The 24,795-nt window shown below is 39.1% G+C and overlaps 2 protein-coding genes across 4 annotated transcripts in view; both read left to right on the top strand.

Annotated features, from left to right (window-relative positions):
• The window catches only part of MINDY3 (MINDY lysine 48 deubiquitinase 3), a 47,493-nt gene extending 40,933 nt beyond the window's left edge, over positions 1 to 6,560 (top strand). For both annotated transcript variants that reach the window (XM_068212087.1, XM_068212097.1), the window contains exons 13-15: positions 1,312 to 1,399; positions 4,570 to 4,641; positions 5,498 to 6,560. In XM_068212087.1, the coding sequence (XP_068068188.1) occupies positions 1,312 to 1,399; positions 4,570 to 4,641; positions 5,498 to 5,647 (310 nt within the window). In that variant the 3' untranslated portion in view covers positions 5,648 to 6,560. The remainder of the gene's footprint in view (positions 1 to 1,311; positions 1,400 to 4,569; positions 4,642 to 5,497) is intronic.
• Positions 6,561 to 12,285: 5,725 nt separating this feature from the next.
• ITGA8 (integrin subunit alpha 8) overlaps positions 12,286 to 24,795 on the top strand; it is a 113,133-nt gene continuing 100,623 nt past the window's right edge. Inside the window, exons 1-3 of one of the 2 annotated variants that reach the window (XM_068212079.1) lie at positions 12,286 to 12,572; positions 12,733 to 12,857; positions 23,894 to 23,994. In XM_068212079.1, coding sequence (XP_068068180.1) covers positions 12,388 to 12,572; positions 12,733 to 12,857; positions 23,894 to 23,994 — 411 coding nt within the window. In that variant the 5' untranslated portion in view covers positions 12,286 to 12,387. The remainder of the gene's footprint in view (positions 12,573 to 12,732; positions 12,858 to 23,893; positions 23,995 to 24,795) is intronic. The other variant, XM_068212074.1, reaches the window with a different exon arrangement.

The following is a 24,795-nucleotide window of genomic DNA, read 5'->3' as shown; positions in this document are numbered from 1 at the left end:
AGGAAACAGATCTCTAGATTTAAACTCATAGTGATAGACATATGGAGTGGGATTCATAGGAGCTACATCATTGTATAAATGCCTGATGTTTCACTCCCTCTTGGAAAAAGAAAATTACAGGAAGCTGACAACAAGGCTAATTAAAGATACAGAATGCCATTAGCACAAGGAAAAGCTAGGTAAAAACTGTTTGATCTGGAAAAGATAAACAACTATTGACACAGTAAATAGGGAATGACTGTTAATTGCTTCACACAATACAAAAATGAGGTGTTATCAGACTGAATCAGGTGATTGGTTCAAAACAGAGAAGACACTTATTCCCAGAATCCATAGTTTAATTTGTACTTTTTGAGTGGAATTTATTAACAGCCAGAAATACAGATAGATTCAAAGCCAATTAGGCACATGCATGGAAAGAAAAATATATATCTTTGTGTTTTAGATACTGCCTGTCACTGAAGATGTCTTTGAGCAGCAGACTGCTGGAAATGGGGAGGGTAAACTAAGGATGTGTGTTTGCCCTGTTGTTCTCTATCATAAGCATCCACTTCTGACCAGTGTCAGGAACAGGATACTGGGCAAGGCGCTCAGTTGGTTTGACCCAGTGAGGACGTTCTTGTGTACGGTACAGCTTGTAACTCAAGCAGAGGGCTAGGTAGATGCAAATAGATACAATCTGCTGCCTGTAGAAATATATTGCTTAAATAGATATATAGTCTTACAATTGACTTTCGTTTGCAGTGACCTGAAATTAGACTGTAGTCGTGCAGTAAGGCTTCCAGATTAGTATTGTTAGTATTTCCATTGTTTGTTGGTTCTGGCTTCTTTGATACCGAGTACGTGATGTAAATAAGAAATGTATCTGTTAAATTTAATTTTATTTCAGCGTACTTAGAAAATCTTGGAAAGTATTCAAATCTCTGTTTAAAAACAGGTTGTTTGGCAGTGACAGAGCTATATTTGAAAGATGACTGGTTTTTGTATCTTTAAAGAATGCTTACAAGACAGCAAAATGCCTTTTAGGCTGTAAACCTGGTTTTAGATTATATGGGTTTCAAATTATTTTACCAAATATGGTGGTCCTTCAGAATTATCACTTCTTTAATTTAAAATAACAGATTACTTTTACTTAAAAATAACCTTGTTTTGGCAACTTGCATGCCATTCTGGTGCAGTTGTCACTTACGATTAAAAATAGAATAGTATTGCTATACTTGGCAGTCAGTACTGTGGTAGCACAGCATAACTTAGTCATGCAAGAATAAAAGTGTCTTACTCATACTTTTATATTCAATGTTTTTATCTTAGTGTAAACCTCATGAAGACCAAATTAGACCCAGAAGGACTGGGCATCATACTACTGGGTCCCTTTCTGCAAGAGTTTTTCCCTGAGCAGGTAATCAATATAGCTTCATTGCTGCAGAGCATTGTCTATTCTGTTTGGCTTTGAGATTCATGAAAAACTTCCATGAATATCACAACAGTAAATTTTAATAAGTATTGCGTTCATTCAACTCAGCTGATCAGCAGATAACTTCTGTATTCCAGCACAAATGGTAGACTTCTGTTTTCTGTAACATATCCTTGATTTTGTCAGCTTTACTCTGGAAGGAAACTCCATTGTTCTAAATTTAACTTCAGGAAATATATAATAATTTTGAGTATGACATTGAATTGTTTCCTTACTCAGAAAGTTCATCTGAGTTTGGTTTTTCTGCGAAAACAAATTACCATACTGGTTTTATCAATATTAAAAAGGTTGCTTGCAAACGGGAAAAGGTTGCAAACATATTTAAAATTATTTTTATGTACATTTCTTGATAATGTAAAATTTTGGACAGTTTAACAAAAAATTCATTATAGACTTAGATTTAACATATGTGGAAGTTAGGGTATTGGAAAATTATTTTCAAACTCTCTGTCTGTTCCATATATTCTTTAAGACTACGCCACTACTGAGAGGCAAGTGTTAACCTAGCACTGCTGTCCTCTTTTCCCTCTGCCTTGGGTCACATTTTCCTGCTCTCACACTGCCTCCCTGCCACCAGGAGCCTCTGTAAACAGATTTGTGGTAAACCAGAACAGGAAGCTGGTCTGGATAAGAGCTCTATTTGCAGGTGTGTGGGGGCTTCTTCCATGGCCATGCACATGCTTGTATTGGCAAAAAAGAGCATGTTTACCTGGGGTAGAAGAATAGGCTGGTGGAAGAAGGAGAAGGGCTGAGAGGAGTACTTCTTTAAAGACGTCTTCGCTTAATGTGTCACTGAAACTATGTGGCTTAATTTTTACAGTCAAGGAAATGTGAAACTGATGGGTTTGAATGCCTTCAGCAAGATTCTTTTTGTTAGGATTGTGCAGCACTGGGCATGACATTCTGTACTATGAAGCATTCTGGTCAGTCAGAAGACACTAGAATTGCACTGCCAAAGATGGTAGGGACTGAATATATCATATCATTCAGAGGCTTTTATCATCTGGAGGAAAGAGAAGGAGGAGTTAGTCTTCATTTTCTCTGACCTTTTAGAATTACATCGGCATTGTATTTTTGCCAACTGTTTATTCTTCCTTTCATTTGTTTATATGTAAGTGGAAATACATGTACAATTGAATATAATTTATTTCTTACAATTACATTGCTTCTGCAAATCTGGAAGACTCTACTGCTTCATTTTAGGCCCCAGATGCTTAAAATGAAGTTCAGAATGCCAAAGAACATCGTCCATAATTGGCCGTGCCTAAACTGTCCAGTACCATGGGCCATAGGGAGGTGGAGGAGAAAAGAGCCATTGTATGGGGACTGCTGCCTCTCATGCCTGTCATAAGGGCATCATTGACTGAAGAAGGGGAGCTGGAGAACAAAGCACAGTGCAGTCATGGGCAGAGCCCTGCCTTGGTCACCTTGCTGGAGGAACTCTGCCTCCTGTTAAAGTTGGAGCCCCTGAGTCAATGCCTGTCTGCCAAGTGCTAATTCCCTGCTACATGTGATTCCCCACCACACAGTTTTTCCTGTCCTGTTAAACCTTCACTGGCTCCAGTAAAAAACACGGGAACTGTTACTGCCTTATGGGTGCTGTTTGAGCAACCAGCATGTTTTGGACTGGAACCTGCCAGTATCCATTTTTCAATCTGTCTGTACTCTGTGGATCAGGTAGCAGTAGCCCTTACCCATACTAACACCTTGCTAAGAATTCTTTCTGAAAGTGAAATTCTGCAGAAATGCAGATTAATATATTTGAAAGTCTTTCTTTCAAATACTGTGAGGAAAATGCAGATACCAGTGATGGTTGGAATTGCTGATGTTAATATTTGAACATCTGGCTAGGGCTCGGGAGATCCAGATTAGATTTCTTTGCTGAGAATATTCAAACCCCTATTCTTACTCTCCTAAGAAGTACTCAACTCCACCTCAAAAGAAGGAAGGTATCTGAGCTTTCCTTCTGAAAGCTGTTGGCTTAGAAAAAATTATTCAAAGCTAGTCAGCCTGATTCCTTACCACTTAGGGCAGTCACCTGAAGAAGGGGGATTCCTGAGTTCCATGCTAGCCCTTTTTTTTTTTTTTTAAACAATAACTGCACAAAATTCTTAAATTCCATGGCACAGGAACTGGGAAACAGCATTTTTTCCCTTCTGGGTGAACATAACTTCCTCAGGGAAATGAATGTGTCCTCTTTCCTTCCCCAGGAAGGCTTAATTTTATTTATCTCTGTGAAGCAACTTCTATAACCAGAGTTACCAGAGTTACCTCTTATCTTCCTTTTCACCACCCTCCCTCCAGTGAATAGCCTGGATGGCTGTGAGAGACCCATAGAGATATAGAGTTTGTGAATCATTCAAGAGTAGAAAAATGAATGAGGGTTTTGTAATCTGATGGATGTACTGTAACCTGAGCAGATTTATTCTTGTTCCAGCCTTTACTTCCATGTGCTCAAAAAAAGGATAAACTTTTGTTTGGAGCCTGGTCTGGTAGGCATGAAAGAGCTGATACTACACCTGATTTGTATTTCCTGGTTCAATGAATCCAAAGCTTTCAGTCCTCTTAGTACTACAGCATTTAAACACCTGGAATGGTAAAGATCACCAAGAGCCAGTAGCTTTGCTGTTGGACCTTGGCAGAACCAGTGTCTTCAGAATTAGTTTATTTAGACAGGCATGGGACCTTTTTAGCTCTCAGATGGAGGGCCAGAGATTGGATCTGGTCCTTAGTAAAAAACCTTGTGGCATCCAAACCATCATAAATAAACATACATATGACTACTGCATAAGGTTTCTGACATTAAATATGAGGATGGCTTCTCCATAGTCAGTGCTGAAGTTGTACTTCAGATTGTCCGGGTGAACACAGAAAATCAGGACTTGCTCTTGGTGGCATTACTCATTAATTTACTGACATCTAGTTTTTTTTATTTCTGATAAGAAAGGTTAAATGAAGATTTTGTCACGTGAAAGAAATGGCACTTTTGAAGTTTTCTCAAGTCTTACTGGTTGAATGCATCTGTCTAGTTGTAAAGACAAGAGAAGCAAGGCACAAAGGATGCCACATGAAATTAACTGTCTTCTTTCTATTAGGACTCAAGGGTTTCAGAGTCATTCACTGTTTACCATTACAATGGACTGAAGCAATCTAATTATAATGAAAAGGTAAGATTTACAATTAAGCCCTAATAACAGTCACTAAGCAAAACTGAATATAGTTAAAGGCAAAATACTCTAACTTGAAACAGACTGTTTACAAATATATTCTTTTGATAATTTTTTTCCAAAATTATATATTTGGAATTAGAAACTTATTTGCTCCTAGTTGTATTTGAGCTACTATACTGGATTGCTTGGCCAAACGACATCTCTGAAACTGCATTTTGAAAAGAGCACTTCTCACACCTACCTGTCATAAGGGGAATCTGAACTGTAAGGGACAGTGGAGATGTAATACACAGGAAGTGCAACTTCTAGAAATAACTCTACATCTAAATTAGGTTTTTTAGAATTTTTTGTGATTTTTTTTAGTAGTTCATGCTTGCATCAAAAAATCAGTATTTTTTTGAGCCATTTACTAAGGAAACAAAGATGACCTGTTTCATTTTAAGTATTCTTGAAAAAAGGGGTATATCAGACACAATATGACTGCTTCTAAGTTCCTGAAGGAGAATTTAGAGTAAAAAAAAGTGAGGCATTAAGAGACATAAGGAGCAAGAATGACTTAAGTAAGATTTCTTTCAGAAAAATATATCTATTCAATCTTTGGAATAGCTTGTAATTAAGTCCTTAATATTACGCCTGTGAAATCTCCAGCAGTTCCATACCCCAAAAATATAAGCAGAAGCATTCAAAGATGAGGGTTTTTCAATTTCATATTTCCATTTCATTAAAAAAGGGAGTATGTAAAACTTCACAGATTCGATGTGTATCATAACAAATCCTCTCCTGACCTTGTGAAAATAATGATCTCATCTTCCAGTTCTTGAACAGGCTGACAGAGTAGGGTTTACTTTGACAGGTCATGTATGTGGAAGGCACAGCAGTTGTCATGGGCTTTGAAGAGCCAATGCTGCAGACCGACGACACCCCGGTGAAACGCTGCTTGCAGACCAAATGGCCGTACATAGAACTGCTCTGGAGCACAGACCGATCTCCTTCCCTAAACTGACGCGTTGGCCATGAACAGCATCCAGCCGGATCCTCCGGCGGGGATGAGGAATTGGGGATTGCTTGGGGAGTGGTACACTTTGACTGTGTGGAGTTATACACTGGTATCATTGAGGAATTGTAAATAATGATTACAAACACTTTTTCAGTGTTAATTGGAATATTTAATTTTTTAATCAGATTGATTTCTATTATAATAGTTTGTCTTTTTTGGCCACTGTAGTACTGTTAATGTGAGTTATCCTAAAAAAAAAGCCTACTTAAAAAGTCTTACCATTATTTTGCCATCTCATGAAGATTTGAAAAATTCTGATATTGCAGAATCTGCATATTAGATGTCAGATCTTTAAAACATTAAACATATTCAGCTTTCTCAGAATCATATAGGCATGTTTTATTATTTAAATTATATTAGCTTACATTACAGTACCATAATGTGTGGACTAGACTGGCCTTTGCACTGGATATGTTTTAATGAGTTTAAATTTTCTGCAGTTTTTCCTAAAATCTAATTTTACCTAAAGAGCTTGCACAACGTGACATAAATAATATACATTTTTAGCAATATGTATAATTCTTAAATACTCTTTCTTGGCAGTTGTATATTACCGTGGCTTAGTTATTGGGCATGTTAAAAGTGAACAGAAAATCTGAGGAAAAATAGATATATTAATATTTATTTGAATTTGTATAAAAGAAATGTAAAAACAGCAGAATTTCTTGTTCTATAATCTTTAAACTATTCAAAACTTACAATATTGCCAAATACCTCTTCTTAATTTGTCCAAACAGCAGAGTAAGCCAGCATTACTATATGTGTTACGTGCATGAGAACATCTGTTATTACATTATTATATTCCTTTATTTATTATCAACTTCTTAGCCCTAAAATAAAATCTTTTCCTTGAATCATATATTATTTAAAGTCTGGTTTACTTGGACTTGGTTGCTGCTTCTCTGAGTTGATGAAAAGGAATCACAGGTTTAGAAATGTCAACTTTCAAGTTGAATGCAATCTGGGGGAGAAAAAGCCCACGCCAAAAGCTAATTTCCTAACTTCTGGAATTACCATGATAATTTCTTATTGCAGACTAACAGCAGAGTATCTTAGTATTAAGAGAGTATTTTTGTTATATTTCTTTTTCTGAAAAAAAAATCCTTTGCAGATAACAATGATTTGAAAGATTCTTTAATTTGTCTTAGGACTCACTTTACTTTGAACACAAGTATTCTGTCTTGCACCGTGGGCTTGACATTAAAAACTTGTGCAACAGTGGTATTACTGCTGAAAAATACAGGTAAATTAAGAGAATCTGCTTGTCAAGTGGAGAACTTTACTTTTCAAAAATACTCAAGCTTGATAGGTATTTGTTTTGGCTGGTTTTACACGTTTAAGATAAATATTGTTAGACTTCCACTGACACCTTGGAAGGGGAAAATGCATTTTTCTTCCTCTTTCTCTCGAATTCCAGTATCTGTCCTTGGCTTGTACTAGAGTATCATGCCAGATTTTGCACTGAATCATAGCTTGAATCTGTTGGAATATGCACCTTTTTTTCTAGCTGACTCTCATAAAATTGATGTTCTGTCTCACAGAAGAAAAAAATTAGAAGCCCAGCTGATGTGAGATCTGTCTTTAAGCATTAGTCTGGATTAAAACTTCTGCTGTACTCTAGAGACATTTAGCTGATGGTGGTGCAATATAAGAACCCTCATTCCTGTATCCTTTTTCCTTCATACTGCCTAGTTGTTAGAGGCCTGGATTCTGATTTGCTTCACTTATTTTTGGATTTCAGAGGCTAACTAGCAGTGCTTTATGGCATTTAGGCCGCTCATTTGAGAGCCTCAGCCAAGTAAACCTTTCTTGCCTTTCTTCTGTGATGAGCACAATGGGAGAGATTCTGCCTGTATGGAAATTCACTTTTTGTCCCCTAAAAGAATGTGGTTATTTAGATGGCAGACTTAAAACATGCAGGACATTAAGGTTTGCTACATTTGATTTCCTTCACAGAAAAATGTCTAGAAACCTATATACAGGTTGTTCTGCTCCAAGTGCTGCCTATGTGTGTACGTATATATTGCAGTTTGCAAATTGAGGCCTAGTCAATAAAATCAGAGCACTCTATGGGATTAAATGCATGCTGTAAGTAACCAGAGCAAATTGATAATGCTAACTGTAAGAAAGTGTGTGAGCTAAATATGCAATTAAATGACATTTTGATTAATACTCTAGGGGTTTTTACGTATTGCAGAGTTGTTCAGTTTTAATTGCCGAGGAAAGGTCAGTATCTTCTGGGAGAGAACTACTATCCTAGCTGACAACATGGTGCAGTTAGCAGGATGTTGGACAGTTGGTGTTGAAAACTGGCCTTTCCTTCCCATGTCTCAAAACCCTTTGAAACAGAAGATACATGTAGGTGTCTTTTTGCTCTAAATTCACTTTTGTAAAAATAGTGGGGGGGGGTGGGAAACGGGTCAACTCCTGGGAAAATGGTAAAAGAAAGTATTTCCACTTCAATATACACTAAGGTTCACAGTCAGCTTCAAATAAGTTATCTAAGTAAATAATGGAAAGACTACTTCTAGTGTTTCATAGTAGCCCAGATGAGTTATATTTGAAGGCTGAAGGCTAATAAATGCATGTTTGCTTTGTTGATGTCTGAACTGTTAAAGGTAAGCAGCCAGTACAAACCCAAATGTAAATATCCTTGTTAGAATTCATGCAAAGGGCCCATTAAAACAGTGAATCACTTAAGTACATGCTGGGCATTTTGGTTTTTAGATGCTTTTGTTGATGTTCTGTTCCTTCAGACAGTTAAAATTTATGCTTATCTGGTTCATCTGTATGCTTTCTCTTACCTCTTCAGTTCTTGTGTGGATGAGTTTAGGTTAAAGAAGCCCAAGATGGGCCTTGATGGAGCAGGCAAGTGTGGGAGTCAAAATCCATTGGGGGAGAGGAATGGCTGTGTCCACACATCAATTCCCAAGCAGAAACAAGAACCTCTTAGTGCAAGGCACTGATTTGCTGTCCAACTAGATGAGTGTCTGCAGTCAGGCTGTGGACAGCTACTCTGGAAGCTCCTGCTTGCAAGCAAGGCTGCTCAGCACGAAGCATCCAGCATGTTCTGGAGGGCACCTTGAGGTGCAGTGGGAGGGAACACTGCACCCACAGCTTCCTCTGCAACATGCTGTCCTTTGGGATCTCACACACAGTCTGTGCTTTCACCAGCGTGATAGATTGGCTCATTAGACTCCCTTTTATGTTGATTTGGTGTGGTTAATACCTATAATTAATGAAAAATCATTATTTCCATGGGATCTCTTGAAAAGAAACTGATTTTTCTGTAGACTATATGCTTTGATTGATAGATGATTTAATCTGCTCAATCTAAAATTAGCCTTAATGCTTTTCATGTAGGAATTACTTCTGCTAAGATTTTTAACTTGGACAATGTACACAAAGGTAAGGTTCGAAGAGGAATGCTAAACATCTTTTGCCAGCATGTCATCCTGGATTCAAATCCCACAAATTCACTCTCTTTGTAATGCATGGTCACATCTTTATTTTATCCTCTTGGAACATAATAATCAATACAAAATACTGTCTATGTAGTTGCTCCAACTACAGTTCAGGAGAAGGCTTCTGGCCTACAGAAACAAAACTAGGAAGCAATTGAAAGGAAAGGTAAGTTTTCCTGTGGGAATTGCACATTTCAGCTTCTGTACTGCCATATTTTTAAAAGACTTAACAGTAAAATTATCACTAATTTTGATAATATTTATGCTAAAAGCTCATACAAGTTTTTGAAATACTTGTTCCTCTGCTACCAGGTTCATTACTAATTAATAAATAATTAAATAAATAAATAACATTAAAGCTCTGATAATGGAGCCTCCTACAAAATATTAATACTTTATTTTTGCCTCAGCAAAACTTTCCATAGAAGATTAGACTCATCGGTTTTTAAGGTTGGGAACACCATTATGACATTCTAACATCACTAACTGCACATAATATCAGCTGTAGAATTTCACACCATGAATCTTATATTTTTCTTCATAAATTACTTAATCCCACATCTGACCTTCCATTTATTCTGTAAGGTAGATAATGATTTTTAGACTCTTGGCTAAATATTCTTATAAAAGCTCTGTCCTGGCTCCAGGGGTGGTTCTAGAGCCTATTAAGACTTTTTAGTTAGATATTCAAAGAAGTTAATGTATCAGACCACAGGTATGCTAAAGTGCAAGCTTCAGTCTACCAACAACTGGGAGAGCTGCTTACCTCTTATGCAGTGCAGATCAGTGTGCACTTCAAGCATTTTGAAAGTCTGAGGAAAGCAAGATGTGAAATGAGCTTCTAATGATCAGAACAGGTCCAGTTTGTTTAGGGAAGCACTGAAAATTTGTAGAAACATAAATAATGTTATTTTTGTTTATCTCTTTGAATTGATTTGGAATATCCTGCATGCGTATGTCTCTACTTTATAGAGAGAAAAAAAAAAAGGAAAAGGATAAGGGGGCGGGGGGGGGGACTGCTGTAGGTTAACACCTTGGGGGTAAAAGGATCTTGAAAGAGAGTTCCTACTTTTTGTGCTGTCCTGCCTTCCTGCAGGTTTTTGCACTGATAGCCATTTGAAGCACTTTTTTACTTTTTAAAATTTAGCTCAAAACAACCAGGTTGGGTGGCATGTGTTTCTAACTGAAAAGCAGGTACATGAGAACTGCCTGTGTTCTTGCTTTTGCCTCTTCAGCTTCATTTGTGTGAACACTCACCTATCTCCAACTGTGCTAATTACGGAATTTTAACTGTTTTGAATGGATCACAGCCTCAGAATGTGCTGCCTTCTCACTTCTGAGTGCCAGTGCTCTGGACTGCAGTCTGAGCAGTTCTCCAAGCCCCAGAAACTACATTTGTGACACTCAGCCTTGGAACTGGTTGCTGTGCTAAAAAGGAGCATCATCATCATCATCATCATCATCATCATCATCATCATCATTATTTAGCATAAGGCTAGAACACAAGTTCTAAACGCATTCAACTGCCTTAAAACTGCATGACTTTTAAGAGTAGGTGTTAATCCTTAAGTCATTCAGAAGTACCTCACTTCTGAATTTATTACTGGTGCTTAGATGTGTAAGAGATACTTGTACAGTGTAAAATAATACAATAGTGTCAATGGTGATGTTTCACTATTTAGCAAATAAGTTTGGCATAAATATGAGGCGAGCAGAATTAAGGGATATTACAAGCCTGTGGGGACAGCTAAGGGTCACACAATTAATTCTGGAAATAAACACAGTTCTATTTTTGTGAAAAGGAATGTCAGTCTTATCTGAACAATCTTGCCATAAAGCACTTAAAACAAACACAAAAGTAAAGTAACCAGAACCTCACAATAAAACAAACTGCTCTCAACTGCTTTCATAGGTAGATCTAATGTAGCATGTTTATAAATGGGTTCTCTATTCTTTTGATCTTTCTCTGATTCTGTTTGGACATATCTGCATTATAAATGCTGGGAAACAATTCTTTTTCCTTCATGTTACAGAGCTGATTACATGGAAAATAAAATGTTTCTCCTTTTCTTCCTACCTTTGCGTTGGCTAGATAAAAATATTGATAATGTTGTCTCCTCAAGATGTGAATGTGATACCACACATAGCTTTGTAGGGGGAGGGAGCATTTCAGGCAGCCAGGTTTTTCTATACATTTTTAACAAAACCACTTAAAACTCTGTTGTGGAGCTTGCAGGGGCAGAACAGTTCAAGATAGGAGTTATATATCCCCATCCTTTTTAATTACTTTTACGAAGAAATTACCAGAGGAGCTTTCTAAAACCACCGTTCCATTTACGTGCCACGTTCAGTTGGTTATTTCTGTGGGAAAAGCGGCACGGCACCTGCGCCTGCACGGAGCTGCGCTAAAGGCTCTCCTCTGCGGCAGCGCCAGGTGCCCCCTTCAGCTCATTAAAGCTCCGCGCAGCCGCGCGCTGGCAGGGAACCTTTGAGAGCAAGGGAGGAGTCGCGCCTTCTAACGTGTTCTGAGCTCTGTGCCCGGCTCTGCAGCTCTCCTGCGGTTTTATCGTTGCTGAGCTCCTTTGGTTTCTAGTTAATAATGGCCATGCCGAGCAGCCAAATAACAATCTGAGGGACGTTTACATTTTCTCAATGCACTTCAGTTTCCTAAAAAAGATTTTCAAGTATCAGGCTCTTCAGTTCAAACCCTTGAAAATTATGGAAGTCGAGAGAAACTCAACTCGAAACCACCAGCCCGCACTCCGGCATCTCCCCCCGTGAACACGACCGCCCCACGGCAGCCATCGGTAGCTGCCGGGCAGTCACGGGGTGTCCAGTTTAGCCGGCGTCTGTCGCAGATCCACCGGCGGAGCCTCCCGCCGCTCGGTGTCCGCAGGCGCGGCCGGGGGCGCCGCTCCGCCGGGCACCGCGGTGCGGGCAGCCCTGCACCGGCGGCGGCTGCGCGCCGCCAGGGGGCGCCCGAGCGCAGCTCCCTCGGGGGGCGAGCGGGGCCGAGCCTCCCGCGCCGCCCCCGCCCGCGCACGGCGGCAGCCGGACCGCACCTCTCCGCTCCGCACCTCTCCGCTCCGCACCTCTCCGCTCCGCTCGGCACCTCTCCTCTCCGCTCCGCTCCGCACAGCCGCGGCACCTCTCCGCTCCGCACGGCCGCCGCACGGCTGCGCTCCGCTGCGCCAGCGGGAGCCGGTCGCGGAGGCGGCGAGGATGCTGCCCCTCAGCCGCGGGCGGCCCCGCCGCTGGCAGCACCCGCTGCTCCTCCTGTCAGCGCTGTTCTGGGCGCCGGCGCTGGTGGCTTTCAACCTGGACGAGGAGAAGCTGACGGTATACAGCGGGCCCCCGGGCAGCTACTTCGGGTACTCGGTGGACTTCTACATCCCCGACCCCAGCACGTGAGTGCCGCCGCCGGTGGTGGCGGGGCCGGGCCGGCCCCGGGCCCGGGGAACGCTTTGGGAAGGCGGTGGGCGAACGGCGGCGTCGCGCCCGCGGGGTGACAGCGCCCATCGCCCGCCTGTCCCGATCGCCCCGGTGACCTGCCGGTGTGTTTCGCAGGGTCAGTGTCCTGGTGGGAGCTCCCAAAGCCAACACCACGCAGCCAGACATCGTGGAAGGAGGAGCGGTGTATTACTGCGCCTGGCCCGCCGCCCGGTGCAGGCAGATCCCCTTCGACAACACCAGTAAGTGCGCGGCTGTCCCGCGGCGCAGCGCTGTGTGTGCCGCGCCGCCGTGCCCGGGTCCCTCTCGGCTCCTCCGCCATCCCTCTGCTTGGGTCGCCTTGATCCGAGGATCTGCACTCGGATAGAAATCCCGCTCCTGGGAGTCTGAATGCATGTGCTCTGGCAGGGAAGAGTTTAATGGTCCCCAGAGAAATAACAGGATTGTGACCTCCACGATCAGTAGTTCATTTAAATAGCTGCCTTTTTTATTCTTCTTCTTCTCTGCTGAAGGGTATTTGTGGCAGATGCCTGCTTTTGAAAATACTTTTGCATGTTAAGAAAGTAAAGCCCCAAAAGCCTTGTCTCACACTTCTCTGAACCATGGAAATAACCCGATTTCTAGTGTGAGCTGTTATTTTCAACGAGGGGATTTCTGGCTGTAGAGATGGATGAAGTGCCTCGTGTGGCGTGCCTATTTAATTCTATTCAGAAAGCAAGAACTTTGTTTCAAAATACTGAAGCTAGATGCAAACCGATTTAGGCACAATGTGCATAGATTATACCCACTTCCAAAATCCCAAGACAGATGTTTCTTATTTAATTAGAAGGAACACAAGTTTTAAACAATTCAAGCTGTTTATGTTTTCTGTTGTCTCTTTATAGGTTTTGAAAATAATTTAAACCTGGTGTTTGCAGAGACTTTAAAACTGATTCCTTTATTTAGACAAACTTTGACAGTTTGACCATTAAGTGAAAGTTATTATTCTTTAGGTTATATTTAATCTTAATATTTGTTTATTGAAATATGAACACAAAACAATTTTTTTTTTCTGAAAGAAGAAGTTAAATTAGAAGAGCTCACTTTGTAGCAAATAAGCAGTGCAGTTCTTTACTCCTCCCAACTCCAGCCACCTACATCTTATTACTGTGTTAGTGTCTAGGAATACTGTTCAGGATGGCTGTCCCATCATGCTGAGCATTCTTCAAAGTAGAGTAAATGGTAGTTCATGTGTGTGTGTTTGGTTACTAGGGCAGGTAAAACTACGTACAGCATCTGGTTATATATATAAATGGAAATGTATATATATAGTATGCATACATTATTTTAATTGTGATATGTCCTGAGTGTACATATTTAAAATAAAACCAGGAAATAGAGAAAATATTCATGTAATTTCCATCTTATGGTTAGACAGTTCATGTAACAAAAGTGGAATCTATACAAAGTAATTTCAAGCTTGATTAAAAAACTTACAGACCAAATGAAGATTCCATCACATTTTTGAAGGGGAGTTTTGAAAAATTTCTGAAAATTCAGTGATGAAACCTAGAAGAACATCTGACTTTCCTGTGGGAAACTTGGGACAGCTCCATACTCTTTGCAGAGATGTCATTTTGCAGATACTTTTGCAGGTATTTTGAATAAAGGCACAAACAAACTGGGAAGTATATCAATAAGGCTTTGGACTGCATCACACAACTATTCAATTTGGAATCTCCAAAGGGTGGTTCATTCAGTCTTCCTGAGCTGGTTGTGTCCTCTAGATAGAATCCTGACTTGTAGATAGCTGAAGTTAAGCCAGAGAGCAGCCGTGGTGTAGGCAGAGATGCACTGTCCCTGCTGGAGGGGTGGCAGCATAGGCAGGTTTAGCAGTGCTGTCCCTGGCTCTCTAGTTCCAGTCCCAAGGGCAGGAAATGTGTCATTTTGCACAATTCAGCAATGTCCTGGAAACAAGGTCCCTGGGAAGGTTTGTATGGCTTGTACCACACCCTATTCTTCACTGCCAGCAACAGAAAGGCCATCTCCAATATGCTTTAGATGACTCCTTTTGCTGATTTCTGGATGTATATTGCGTGTCATTTTTTTCTCTTCCAAACCCATTGCATACATTATTATCTTTTCCACTATTCCCCCAAGCAGAGTACTCTACATGAGCTCTGTCCTAGGTGAAACTATTTCAAATAGCCTGTCACACAAAGTTTCTTTTGCCGCCTTTAGCTATGTTATACCTACTGGGACTTAGATAGTCCTTGGTAAATATGTGGGGTGTTTTCAGTTCATGGCTTCTATACAGGCATCTTGTACTCATCAACTCTTACAGTGTCACTCAGAAATGTTGCTATTCCCATTTTTAATATTTGTTCTAATAAACAGAGAGAAGTCAGTCTGAGTTGTCAAAGATCACACAAAAAGTTGATGATGATATTGGTAACTGACTCGGGAGCTTTTTCTTCTTCTTCTTCCAGTGCCTTTACCACAAGATTATTCTTTCTTCCAAAACAGAAACACTCAAAAGATTTTAGAAGACAAAAAGTTCAGTTGTAGCAGCTTTAATATTGAAGATTGATGTTTCATGCCTTGTAGGAGATCTTTAAAAGTCTTGTAAAGCTTTGGGAATGTTTTCTGAAATGAAATAGAAGAACTACAGAGCCTGCTTCAGAGCTGGAAAATTTCATTTTGATGCATTTTTATGCAAAGCTTCAATTTTTCAATACTTTCTTCTTGACTCTAACTAAATAATATCTCTTTCAGTTAGATCAGCAAAGCACAATAAAAAAACCAAAACTACTGAATAATTTGGACTGTTCTTAATTAAGTTCAGAAGTATAAAATTAATGGAGCTGGAAAGAACTAGAAAGAAAGGCAGTGTTAACCAACAAGTGGATAAAGAATTTGCTAAATTGGCATTTTTCAGCCTCAAAAGTTCAATGGGGAGGACTTCTAAATTCTAAAGAATTTGTCAAAGTCAAGCCGACTCACATATACTATATCAAAAGTTCAATATGTGAAATTGCTTCAGGTTACAGAAACTATAATTTTCTCTGTTACGTAAAAATTCAAGAGATGAACAAATCCAAGAAGTTGAAAGACAGTGGCTTAAATAATGTATGAGCAGGAGGACGCATGTCTTCTACCTCTGAGGACTGGATGCCCAAGTGAAGCTCAGCTATGTTGCGTTCAATGCAAGTTCTGTTTTGCCCTTGAGGAGGGAACATACAGTGTGTGCACTTGTACTTTTAATGCCACAAACAAGTATCTTAAGCGGACATCTAATTGGTAAGACTCATATGTAACTGCATAGATTATTTCTGTCTCCACAAAAATAGTACAGCTAATTTCAGGTGAGATTCCTTTGTTTGCAAATGCTTTCGTGTTACTTGTATTAAGACTTACTGTCTCAGTCCTACTAAATGAAAATAGTGAGGACACTGACTAGTATTGTGTGATGGCATTAAGTCAACATTCTGGACATTTTCAGATATCATGGTGTGGAGTTACTTTGTACTAATTTATAGTTATCATGTGTTTTACAGTTACTGAGGTGTTTAATAAATGGCAAGATATGCCTTTTGTTAACTAAAAAGGAACAAAATCTCTCTCCACCAACATTTAAGGCTTGTTAAGAGGCAATAATGAACATGAACAGGCTCATGACTCAGGAAAGGGAAAGAAGAAAAAAGTAATCTGTTGAATTTCTAAACTCTTTATATTGCCTTAGACAGAGGGGGCATTTGTTCAAGAAGTGATATGAGGGAACTAAGTAACTGACAAGACACCTTAGTTAAGAACTTAGTCTTGCTTAGGTTAATTTTATGATGTTCAGTGGTGAGACAGGATGATTTCTGGTTCTGTAAAGGCTGTTTGGGTCAAGGGATTGGTTTGTTTGCTTATTTAGTTATGTGAGTAATATATTTTTATTTTTAAAATAACTGAAGTGTTATTTAAAAAAAAAAAAGTCATTCTATATCCTGAGCATAGGGAGAGCATGAGTGCCAGGCCTAACTGAATCTGACATCCTGACACTGGTGGGAGACAACTGCAGTGTTGCCCAGTGGATCAGGGATATGACACTGCAAGGGATGCACCCAGTCACTGGCAGGGTGCAGGTAACCTCCCTCTTACCACACAGACTGTGGCACTCAGTATTAAACTTTATTTTTTGGATCATGCAAGCTTTAAATGACAAAAGAAAAGTCTTTATGGTTTATGAAGCCCCCTTACTCTTTTTTATTTTTCCTCAGAGCTTAAGATCAGATGAGAGAGTAGACGCTGTATTCCCAGTGAAAGATACAAAAACAGTTTAAAAAATGCATGAGTACTGTTCAACAACAAGACCACTGCTGAAATCATCTTTGTGGCACTGTGCGTGTGTTAGTATGCCCAAGATGGTCTGAGTGCTATGGGCAGCTCCATAACCTGTGTTAATGTGGAAATGTATGTGGGCTAAACTACCCTGCTGAGAAGATGGCTTAACTGGAGTTAATTGAGGTGCAGGAGTATCTGCAGCCCATTCCAAAAAGCACATCACCTAACTGAAATTGCTCTAGAGGAAAGTTGTCCCAGATGGTTACTAATTTCTCAGGTCACCTCTCTCTGTTTTTCATGGTAGCTAACCCGGAGATTTCCAAAGCAATGAGGTTATTTACTTGCAGCAATTAATCCTATTGATGAAATGGCATTCCTGACAAGCAACAGAGGGACAAAGGAGGGAAGGAGGATGAAATTTTGTCATATAGGATTTGAGCTGGTCCATCCACAAGCAAGTCGTGTAACCGAACATTCCCATATGGGCTGGCCAGTGATATGGCCTGCAGCCAAGAAGGGGCTTTAGCAGGAACTCTCTGTGTTTCCTGCTGTTGATACAGAACTGACTCTGCAGTCCCGTGTTTGCACTTCTTTAAAGCTCCCTAAATCTGTGTGCCGGGGTCAAGGCTCTGGGAAGAAGCTCAAAGCACTGCCCCTGAGAGCACAATGGGTGCTTTAACCTGCTCCATTGCAGCAGGGAACTGAGATAAAGTATAATGGAAGGGCTTTTAGTATCCCGTTACTCCAGGAAATATAGATTGAAGGGCAGTGACTCTTCTCCCTTGTTTTCCTACTTTGTGAAGTTGTCCGGTTGCATTGCAGTGTAAGGCTGTGATACTCCGAAACTCAATGAGAGGACAGGGAAACAAGCGTTGGCATCATATTAAAGGCTTGTGGTCTGTCTTTCCTCTCTTGCCTACACAAAGGTAACTTATTTTCAGTTTCTTCTGTATGAAATGGGTTTACAGTGACTATTTTTGCCTTAACACTGAGGTAGTATTACCAGGTCGTTTGAGCTGTGTGCTCTTCCATTCAGCTGCCAGGAGAGGTAGCAGGAGAGCAATACCAAGAAAACTTTCTCCTCTCTTGATTACTAAGCAGCTTCTGAACCATTCAAAGCATCTTGCAGCCAGAAGCAGACTCAAATACCCCCTAAAATGCCCTATTGCATTTAAAATCTGGTAAAAAGCTAATAGTTCAGATTTTGAAAACTCATTATTAAGGTCACTTTTAGTTATAATACTTAATAGGCTGCATCAAGTTCTTATATTTTAAATTAGGTCCTGAAGGCAGAATTTCAGATAGCCCTTCCCTTAAAATTCCCAGAACACACTGGGGTGTTTTCTTTGCTATCAGTTAACTCTACCAGTTTTACTAAAATAGGTTATATTTTTCTAAACTAGCTGGAAAAAATCTGAACAGCCTGTGAAGAGGAGCAGGGAAGGGGGATGTAAATCAGTTCTGACCAAGCACGCAGTTGATAAAAAACATGAGCTGATCTGGCCAGCAGTTGAGCTGATTGTAACAGTACCCAGGTACTATATAAGGAGAAGATGTATTGTGGAACTTGAGAGCTTTAGTTACATGAAAAAATCATTACCTGTGGACATAGTAAGATTCTGGGGAAAACTTAGAATCCTGTTATAAAACAGAATTTGCAACTCAAAAGAAATTGCTGAGAGAGAACTTTGTTGTACTTCTAAATGTTGACACATTTTAGTGCACTATGCCAGTAAGACCTTATCTGGAACTTCATGGTACACTCGTAGCATTCTGATTTATAATAGACTGTCCTGAGTTTCTTTTGTAAGTCTCAGCCCTATCAAAAGAAAGGAAAAAATACTTTTAGCTATGTTAGTTCAAGCCCTGAGGTCTTAATTTGTTTTTGATCAGATTATATTTAGGGAGAAAAAATCCTACTGGGTTTGATGGTTTCTTTTTGGTTTTTTGATTCATGGAATGTCCAAGATACAATCTATTAAATCAAAATGACTCATACAAATAGCAGCTAAGCTGCAGTAAAAACCAGATATAAAATAGATTGTTGCAGAACCAGATAAATCTAAATATAGAAGCAACTCTTCTCATCATGACACTGTTTTGCCTATTCTTACTCTTCCTCCACGCTTTGGAGTCCCTTTTTTCCCCAGCATTAATTAAAAGCAATTGTTTGGCTTCATTCCCTAGACCATACCTAGTGTTCAGCTTTGCATTTGAATTCAGTCTCTCTGGTGAGGGTCTAATATCAATGACACTGTGAAAGTTACTAAGTTACCTTTGCTTTGTAATGGGTGGCATCATTGGACTCTTACGATAGTGATTTGATGGTAGGATTGTCAAGATTCCCTTGTTTCCCCCATTTCTAGAATATGGGAGCAAGTATGCCAGGACCCTTCTTTTCCCTCTCCCCCCTTCTGTAAGCCAGAGCACTAATGATGCAGCAGAGCTGCTTTCAGAGTTAACTGAGGTTGCTCAGAGCCTTTTGTAGCCAGCTTCTGAAACCACCCCAGAGGGGGAGAACCACAGTCTCTCTGGGGAATCTCTTCTAGTGCTTAAGATTTACTAAGAAATTCCCTTGCTGCAACTTATGTCTTGTTGCCCCTTTCCCTTTTGCTGCATACCTCAAATGGGAGTTTGGCACTCTTTTCTCTATCCTTATTGAACACTGGATGAAGCATAAATAGATCATCTTTTGCTTTCTCTTCTTTGGGCCAAACACCTGCAAGTAGTGATGTCTCAAAAGTGTACATAACATTCCAAGTGTTATCTCCATGTCAGGGATATGCACTTTCCTTTACAAGTATAAATTTTTAGAGATATTTGTTTGTTTTGCACATTTCTATTCACATTTTATACAAAATGGATAGATTTAGGTAATTGTTCACCTCGACTCTCTGTATATATAATTATGTACAAATGTATGAAATCCATGTATTATATTTTAACTATATTTTTTATATGATGGATGTGCATAGATACATACACAGATATATCAAAACAGGTATTTGAAAAGGATTTACCATCATGGATGTAGGCACAGATCTGAGGGCAGAGTGTAGCTGAACCTGCTGCAGATGCCTGGTTGATGGATATCTGTGTTTATCCAGGACATACAGGCAATTAGACCCAGAGCATTTAGACATAATACTTTTCAAAATTCCAGAATGGTGAAAATTTATGTGAAAGAGCTGCAAGTGTATTACATAGATAGATATTTTGCTTTGACTAGAAACATTGTTTTCCTGTGTTAAGTTTGATTAAAATATTTTCACAGAATCATTTAGGTTGGGAAAAACCTCTAAGATCAAGGAGTCCAACCTTTGAATGATCACCACCTTAATTTGCTTTTGTTCATTTGAGTATTTTTAAATGATGGAAGATGCTGCATTTTTTACTTAAAGTTTTCAAGAACTGAATGGATCACACTAAGTAATTACCACTGTTTGCCCATACATCTCTTATGCAGGTATTAATTAGTATAAAAAATTTTGGTAAGGGAAATATTTGATTGATGCCTATTAAGTTGTTTATGATGTGCTGACTTAGTGACTGAGTGGAGACCAATTCCCATAGAAAGCACCAAATTTACTCTAATGTGTGCAAAGGATGAATTTGCACTAACACCTGCTCTAGATTCAGGCTTTAATTCCTACCAGTGAATCTGTGTTGTTGCTCTTAACATAGGTTTGCTTTTTTTGCTGTCTGAACTCAATTTTTTTCTATTTGTCCAAATACTGTTTTGGCAAAGTAAGGGACTTTTTTTTCCATTTGGTAGCCCCTAGATATCTCAACTAAAAAACTGGGTGAAGGAATGCCAGTTGTCATAATCATGTTTCTGTACCTCCAGAGCTGCTTCTGAAGCTGGATTGTAGGGCAGTACCATGTATAGGAGTCATGTTTCCTGCAATAGAAAATAAGGTGCTTTGGGTTTGCTGAAATGCAGTTTAAGGATTTCCTCATATCTAAATTTATATTTATAAATCTTCCTGCCCTTTGCATACTCCTGGTTGTCTGGGCCTTAGTCTGCAGTACAGTCTCAGGCAGTATCATTATGAGTGACTCCAGAGCTGCGTCTCAAGCCTAATTTGCGAGTCATCCAGTCTGTTGACTGTCTGGAACAGCTCCTGGGCTGGCTCTGAAGCAATCCAGCTGGTACTCAGGCACTCCTTGGACCTCTCTGTGGACAGGCTCAGGCGTTGTGTGCCCAGCCCAGCTGCTGGCTTGTACTCTTGCTGTCCTTGCACTAGTGTCACATATCATGATACAAGATAGCCTGGACTCCTTCCTAAAAGGGGCCAGGCATTCTCCTCCAGAAGAGAAGATAATATGTGAATGCAACCTGAAGTCTCAGCAAGTTTTTGCTCCTCACAAAAATATAGATGTGGTTACAGTATAGACTTAGCCTGTGGGCCTCAGATGCCCATAAATAGTATAAGGAGAGATATTTCCCTGTCATGTAATGGTTTGTCAGGATACAGACATGCTACTTTTTGAAATGCTTAGATAATGCTGCTTTGAGGAATATACAGATTTTTTTTTTAACTGGGTGAATGAATAGTCTTTGTCCAAATCTAATCTAAGATGGTCATCCATGGCTATTTACGGTTGTTTTTTTAAAAAAGGTACTTTAAGTACTTTTAGGACGTGATTCTTCTGACCTTCTCAGAGTTTTGCTTTAGGAGGAAAAGAACTGGCTTAGATCATGTCCTCACATGTAAGTGGGTGACTAGCTCAGAAGTGGATAATTGCAGCAAGGCACAATAATGGCAGCTTGTGTGTATTCAGACAAGTTAGTTGTGTATGTTGCTTCATTTTGCTGAAGTTACATGGAAAGCAGTAAATGTTTTGTAGCATTCTGAAATACTGATTTGTTGTTACATACAAAAGACTAAACTGTATTTTAAGGCACAACCTCAGTAACTGGGAATATGACTCCACAGCTCTAGCAAGGATGCTGAACAAAACTGATTAGAAAATTTCTATCAAAAGATATTTATCTAGGGGAAAAAAAAACCCTATTTGTTAATTTGTGTTTCTGTGGTATTTTTCAAATTATTTTATAATGAAAATCCCATGCCACATGATGAAGGATTCCTACTACACCATATGCCACTAAATGAGGTGAGATTGTGCATGTGTGTATGTACAGTTCTTGCAGATTTACAGGTAAATTCAGCTGTGGTTTGATAAATCCTGCAAATGGTTGTCCAAGTTTTAAAATTTAATTTCTTTTCAAATGTTGATATACTTTGCCAATAGACAGATATGTTGTTTTGATTGAAAATATAAGCTCCTTTTAAGTTAGAATACTGGCCACAATTATCCTCAGAGCCAGGCTAGCACTGGCAGCTGTGAGCTGGACATGGATGATTTTCAAGCTTCAAAAGTTTTGTTTGTATCAAGACCCCATCTGTGGACATTGATCATATTCAGATCTGCTGGAGCATTAAAAAAAGAAAAAAGAAACCTTTAACATCTGAAAGGGTCTGACTTCACTGGAAAAAATAATTGAAACTAGTGTTGCCAACAACTAGGTAGGAGCTGGCAGCGCCTACCATGCAGTGTGTCAAATACGCTGTCTCTCGCATCCACACAAGTTTAGGCCTAACTTCAATAAAATGTATTTTTTAAAATTAATATTTTAGAGTAATTTTAAGTGTAATTCCTGAATTTTTAAGAGCTATATATTCCTGAAATTTACCTCTCTAAGCATGAACTTCCACAGTAGCTGCTGTAATTGGCGCAGCACAGAAGCAAATACTTGCATGAAGGAAGATGTTTCCTTAGAGACTTTCAAACTATAAATGACTCATTCCCATTCAACTTTCCTTCATGTTTATTAGGAAAAAATGCAGAGATAGAGTACCCTTGTTCTCCAAGTATGATGCATTTTTCATTCTAATTCAGTTTATAACATTTATGAGGTTACCATAAGCTGAAGTCAATGGTGAGCTAATATCCTAGAAAACATTCAGGTATCTCCTGTATTCCTGCTGGGCAAATCCCAAGGAGTGTTGACTTTTTAAAATGGTGGCTGTATTTTTTCTCAGTTATTCAAAAAGTATGTAAATCCTTAGAATATGATCTGACACTACTTTTTTTTTTTTTTTTAACATTCCAAGGTGTACAGTATGTGGCTTTATTTTCACTTAGACTTAGAGTGACTAAAAAGGATTGATTCTTCTGAAATCCCTCCTGACAGGAACCAGAAACAAACATAAGGGAATGCAGATACAAGGGGGTAGGAGTAATGCCCTGCTTATGTATAAATTGAAAAGTTCATTAGGAATGACTGGTAAGGGAAGAGCATAGCTCATGAACATATGGGAAATCAGTTTACTTCAGAGAACTCAGGGTAAGGGGAAGGGATGTCTGCTTTTTATTAAAACCTGAAATGCATTATAATTGGCCCGAGTCTTTGCCCAGATGGCTTCTCTTATGCTGACATCTGCAAGAGTGGATATAAAGCAACATTAGGAAGCTGTCTCTTGTGACAGTGTGTACACATGTAATTCTGTTAAAAACTAAGTCCTTTGCTATCTGTAGTGTTGGTCTTTGAATAAGCATGCTGAGAAATGTCATTTGTTTGACAAAATCTAATTATGGAACATGCTTTTCACATGGAAAGTTTCTACCACATCTGAGAAAACCTTTTAGGGCTTTTCACCTATTTTTGTAGATTTTTGTTAATTCTTCATCACAAATTCCAAGTAAACTTTTTTTTTTTTTTTTTTTGGCAGGGGGAAACACAGCATTTCTTATTCCAGTCCTGTGTATTCTTTTCTAAAGTTTAAGTGTTATTATTTTGAATTTTCATGTGTGAATTTAAGCTGGTTTCTGCTCACCAATGAAAAGGTTAAATGATAATAAAAAAGGGTTGGATGACAAGTGGATGCAATGTAATATATCCATTAATCTGTTCACTTGTGTTATAAATAAGCTGTCAACACAGTGCTTCTTTCTTTATCAGACAACAGGAAAATTAAAGTCAATGGCACCAGGGAACCTATTGAATTTAAGACAAATCAGTGGTTTGGGGCAACAGTCAAAGCTCATAAAGAGAAAGTTGTGGTAAGTCTTATGCATTTGATATTCATTTGGAAAAAATGTTTCTTTTTCTCAAATATATATGTTTAAGAGCTTTCTATGTGTACATTATGGAAATAACTCTTTGATTATGCATGATTTATAAAACAGAGGATGTATATATTTCAAAAAACAAAAGCAACCTATAAAACCAGGTTGAACTGATCAAATGAAAATCAGCAGACTGATTCTGCTGCTTTGTAAAAACAGCAAAATGTCATATTGTTGTGGAAGTGAATGATATTTTTTTAACAGATAATGGACATATTTCAGAGATACACAGGAACTGATAGCTGTCCGCTATAAAATGTTTGGTATTATGAAGATATCTCTGGATTGTTAAATACAGAATGTAGTGAAATTACATGAATTTGAATGTAATGAAATGTTTTGAAAGCCAAGAACTTCTGTTGATGTTCAGTTAGGAAAACACTTATCTCTTGTGTCACATTTACATTGTTTTGAAGAGCTATGTGACAGTCATGGTGAAACAGCTGCAAAAAAAGCTGATAAAAACAGCTGATAAAAAAGCTCCAAATTAAGATGGCTATCAAAATGCAGTGTGTGTTCTTCAGTTTCACTGAATGTTTTACCTATATTGATAGAGGTCCCGCAGTGGGCAGGTGTTTTTATTGCCTAGTAAAGTGCTGGTGATGCTGCTTATACACAGACCTTTTATATTTCCAATTGCATTAAGGTTTACATTAAAAACAGCACTGAAGTAATTGTGATAAGAATAATTGGTTTGGTCATTAGTTTTACTAGTTTTTGCAATTATTAAACAAA

Source organism: Anomalospiza imberbis, chromosome 1 (assembly GCF_031753505.1).
Source record: "Anomalospiza imberbis isolate Cuckoo-Finch-1a 21T00152 chromosome 1, ASM3175350v1, whole genome shotgun sequence".
Lineage (NCBI taxonomy): Eukaryota > Metazoa > Chordata > Aves > Passeriformes > Viduidae > Anomalospiza > Anomalospiza imberbis.
Note: the sequence above shows the minus strand (reverse complement) of the source record. Positions and strands in the feature narration are given on the sequence as shown.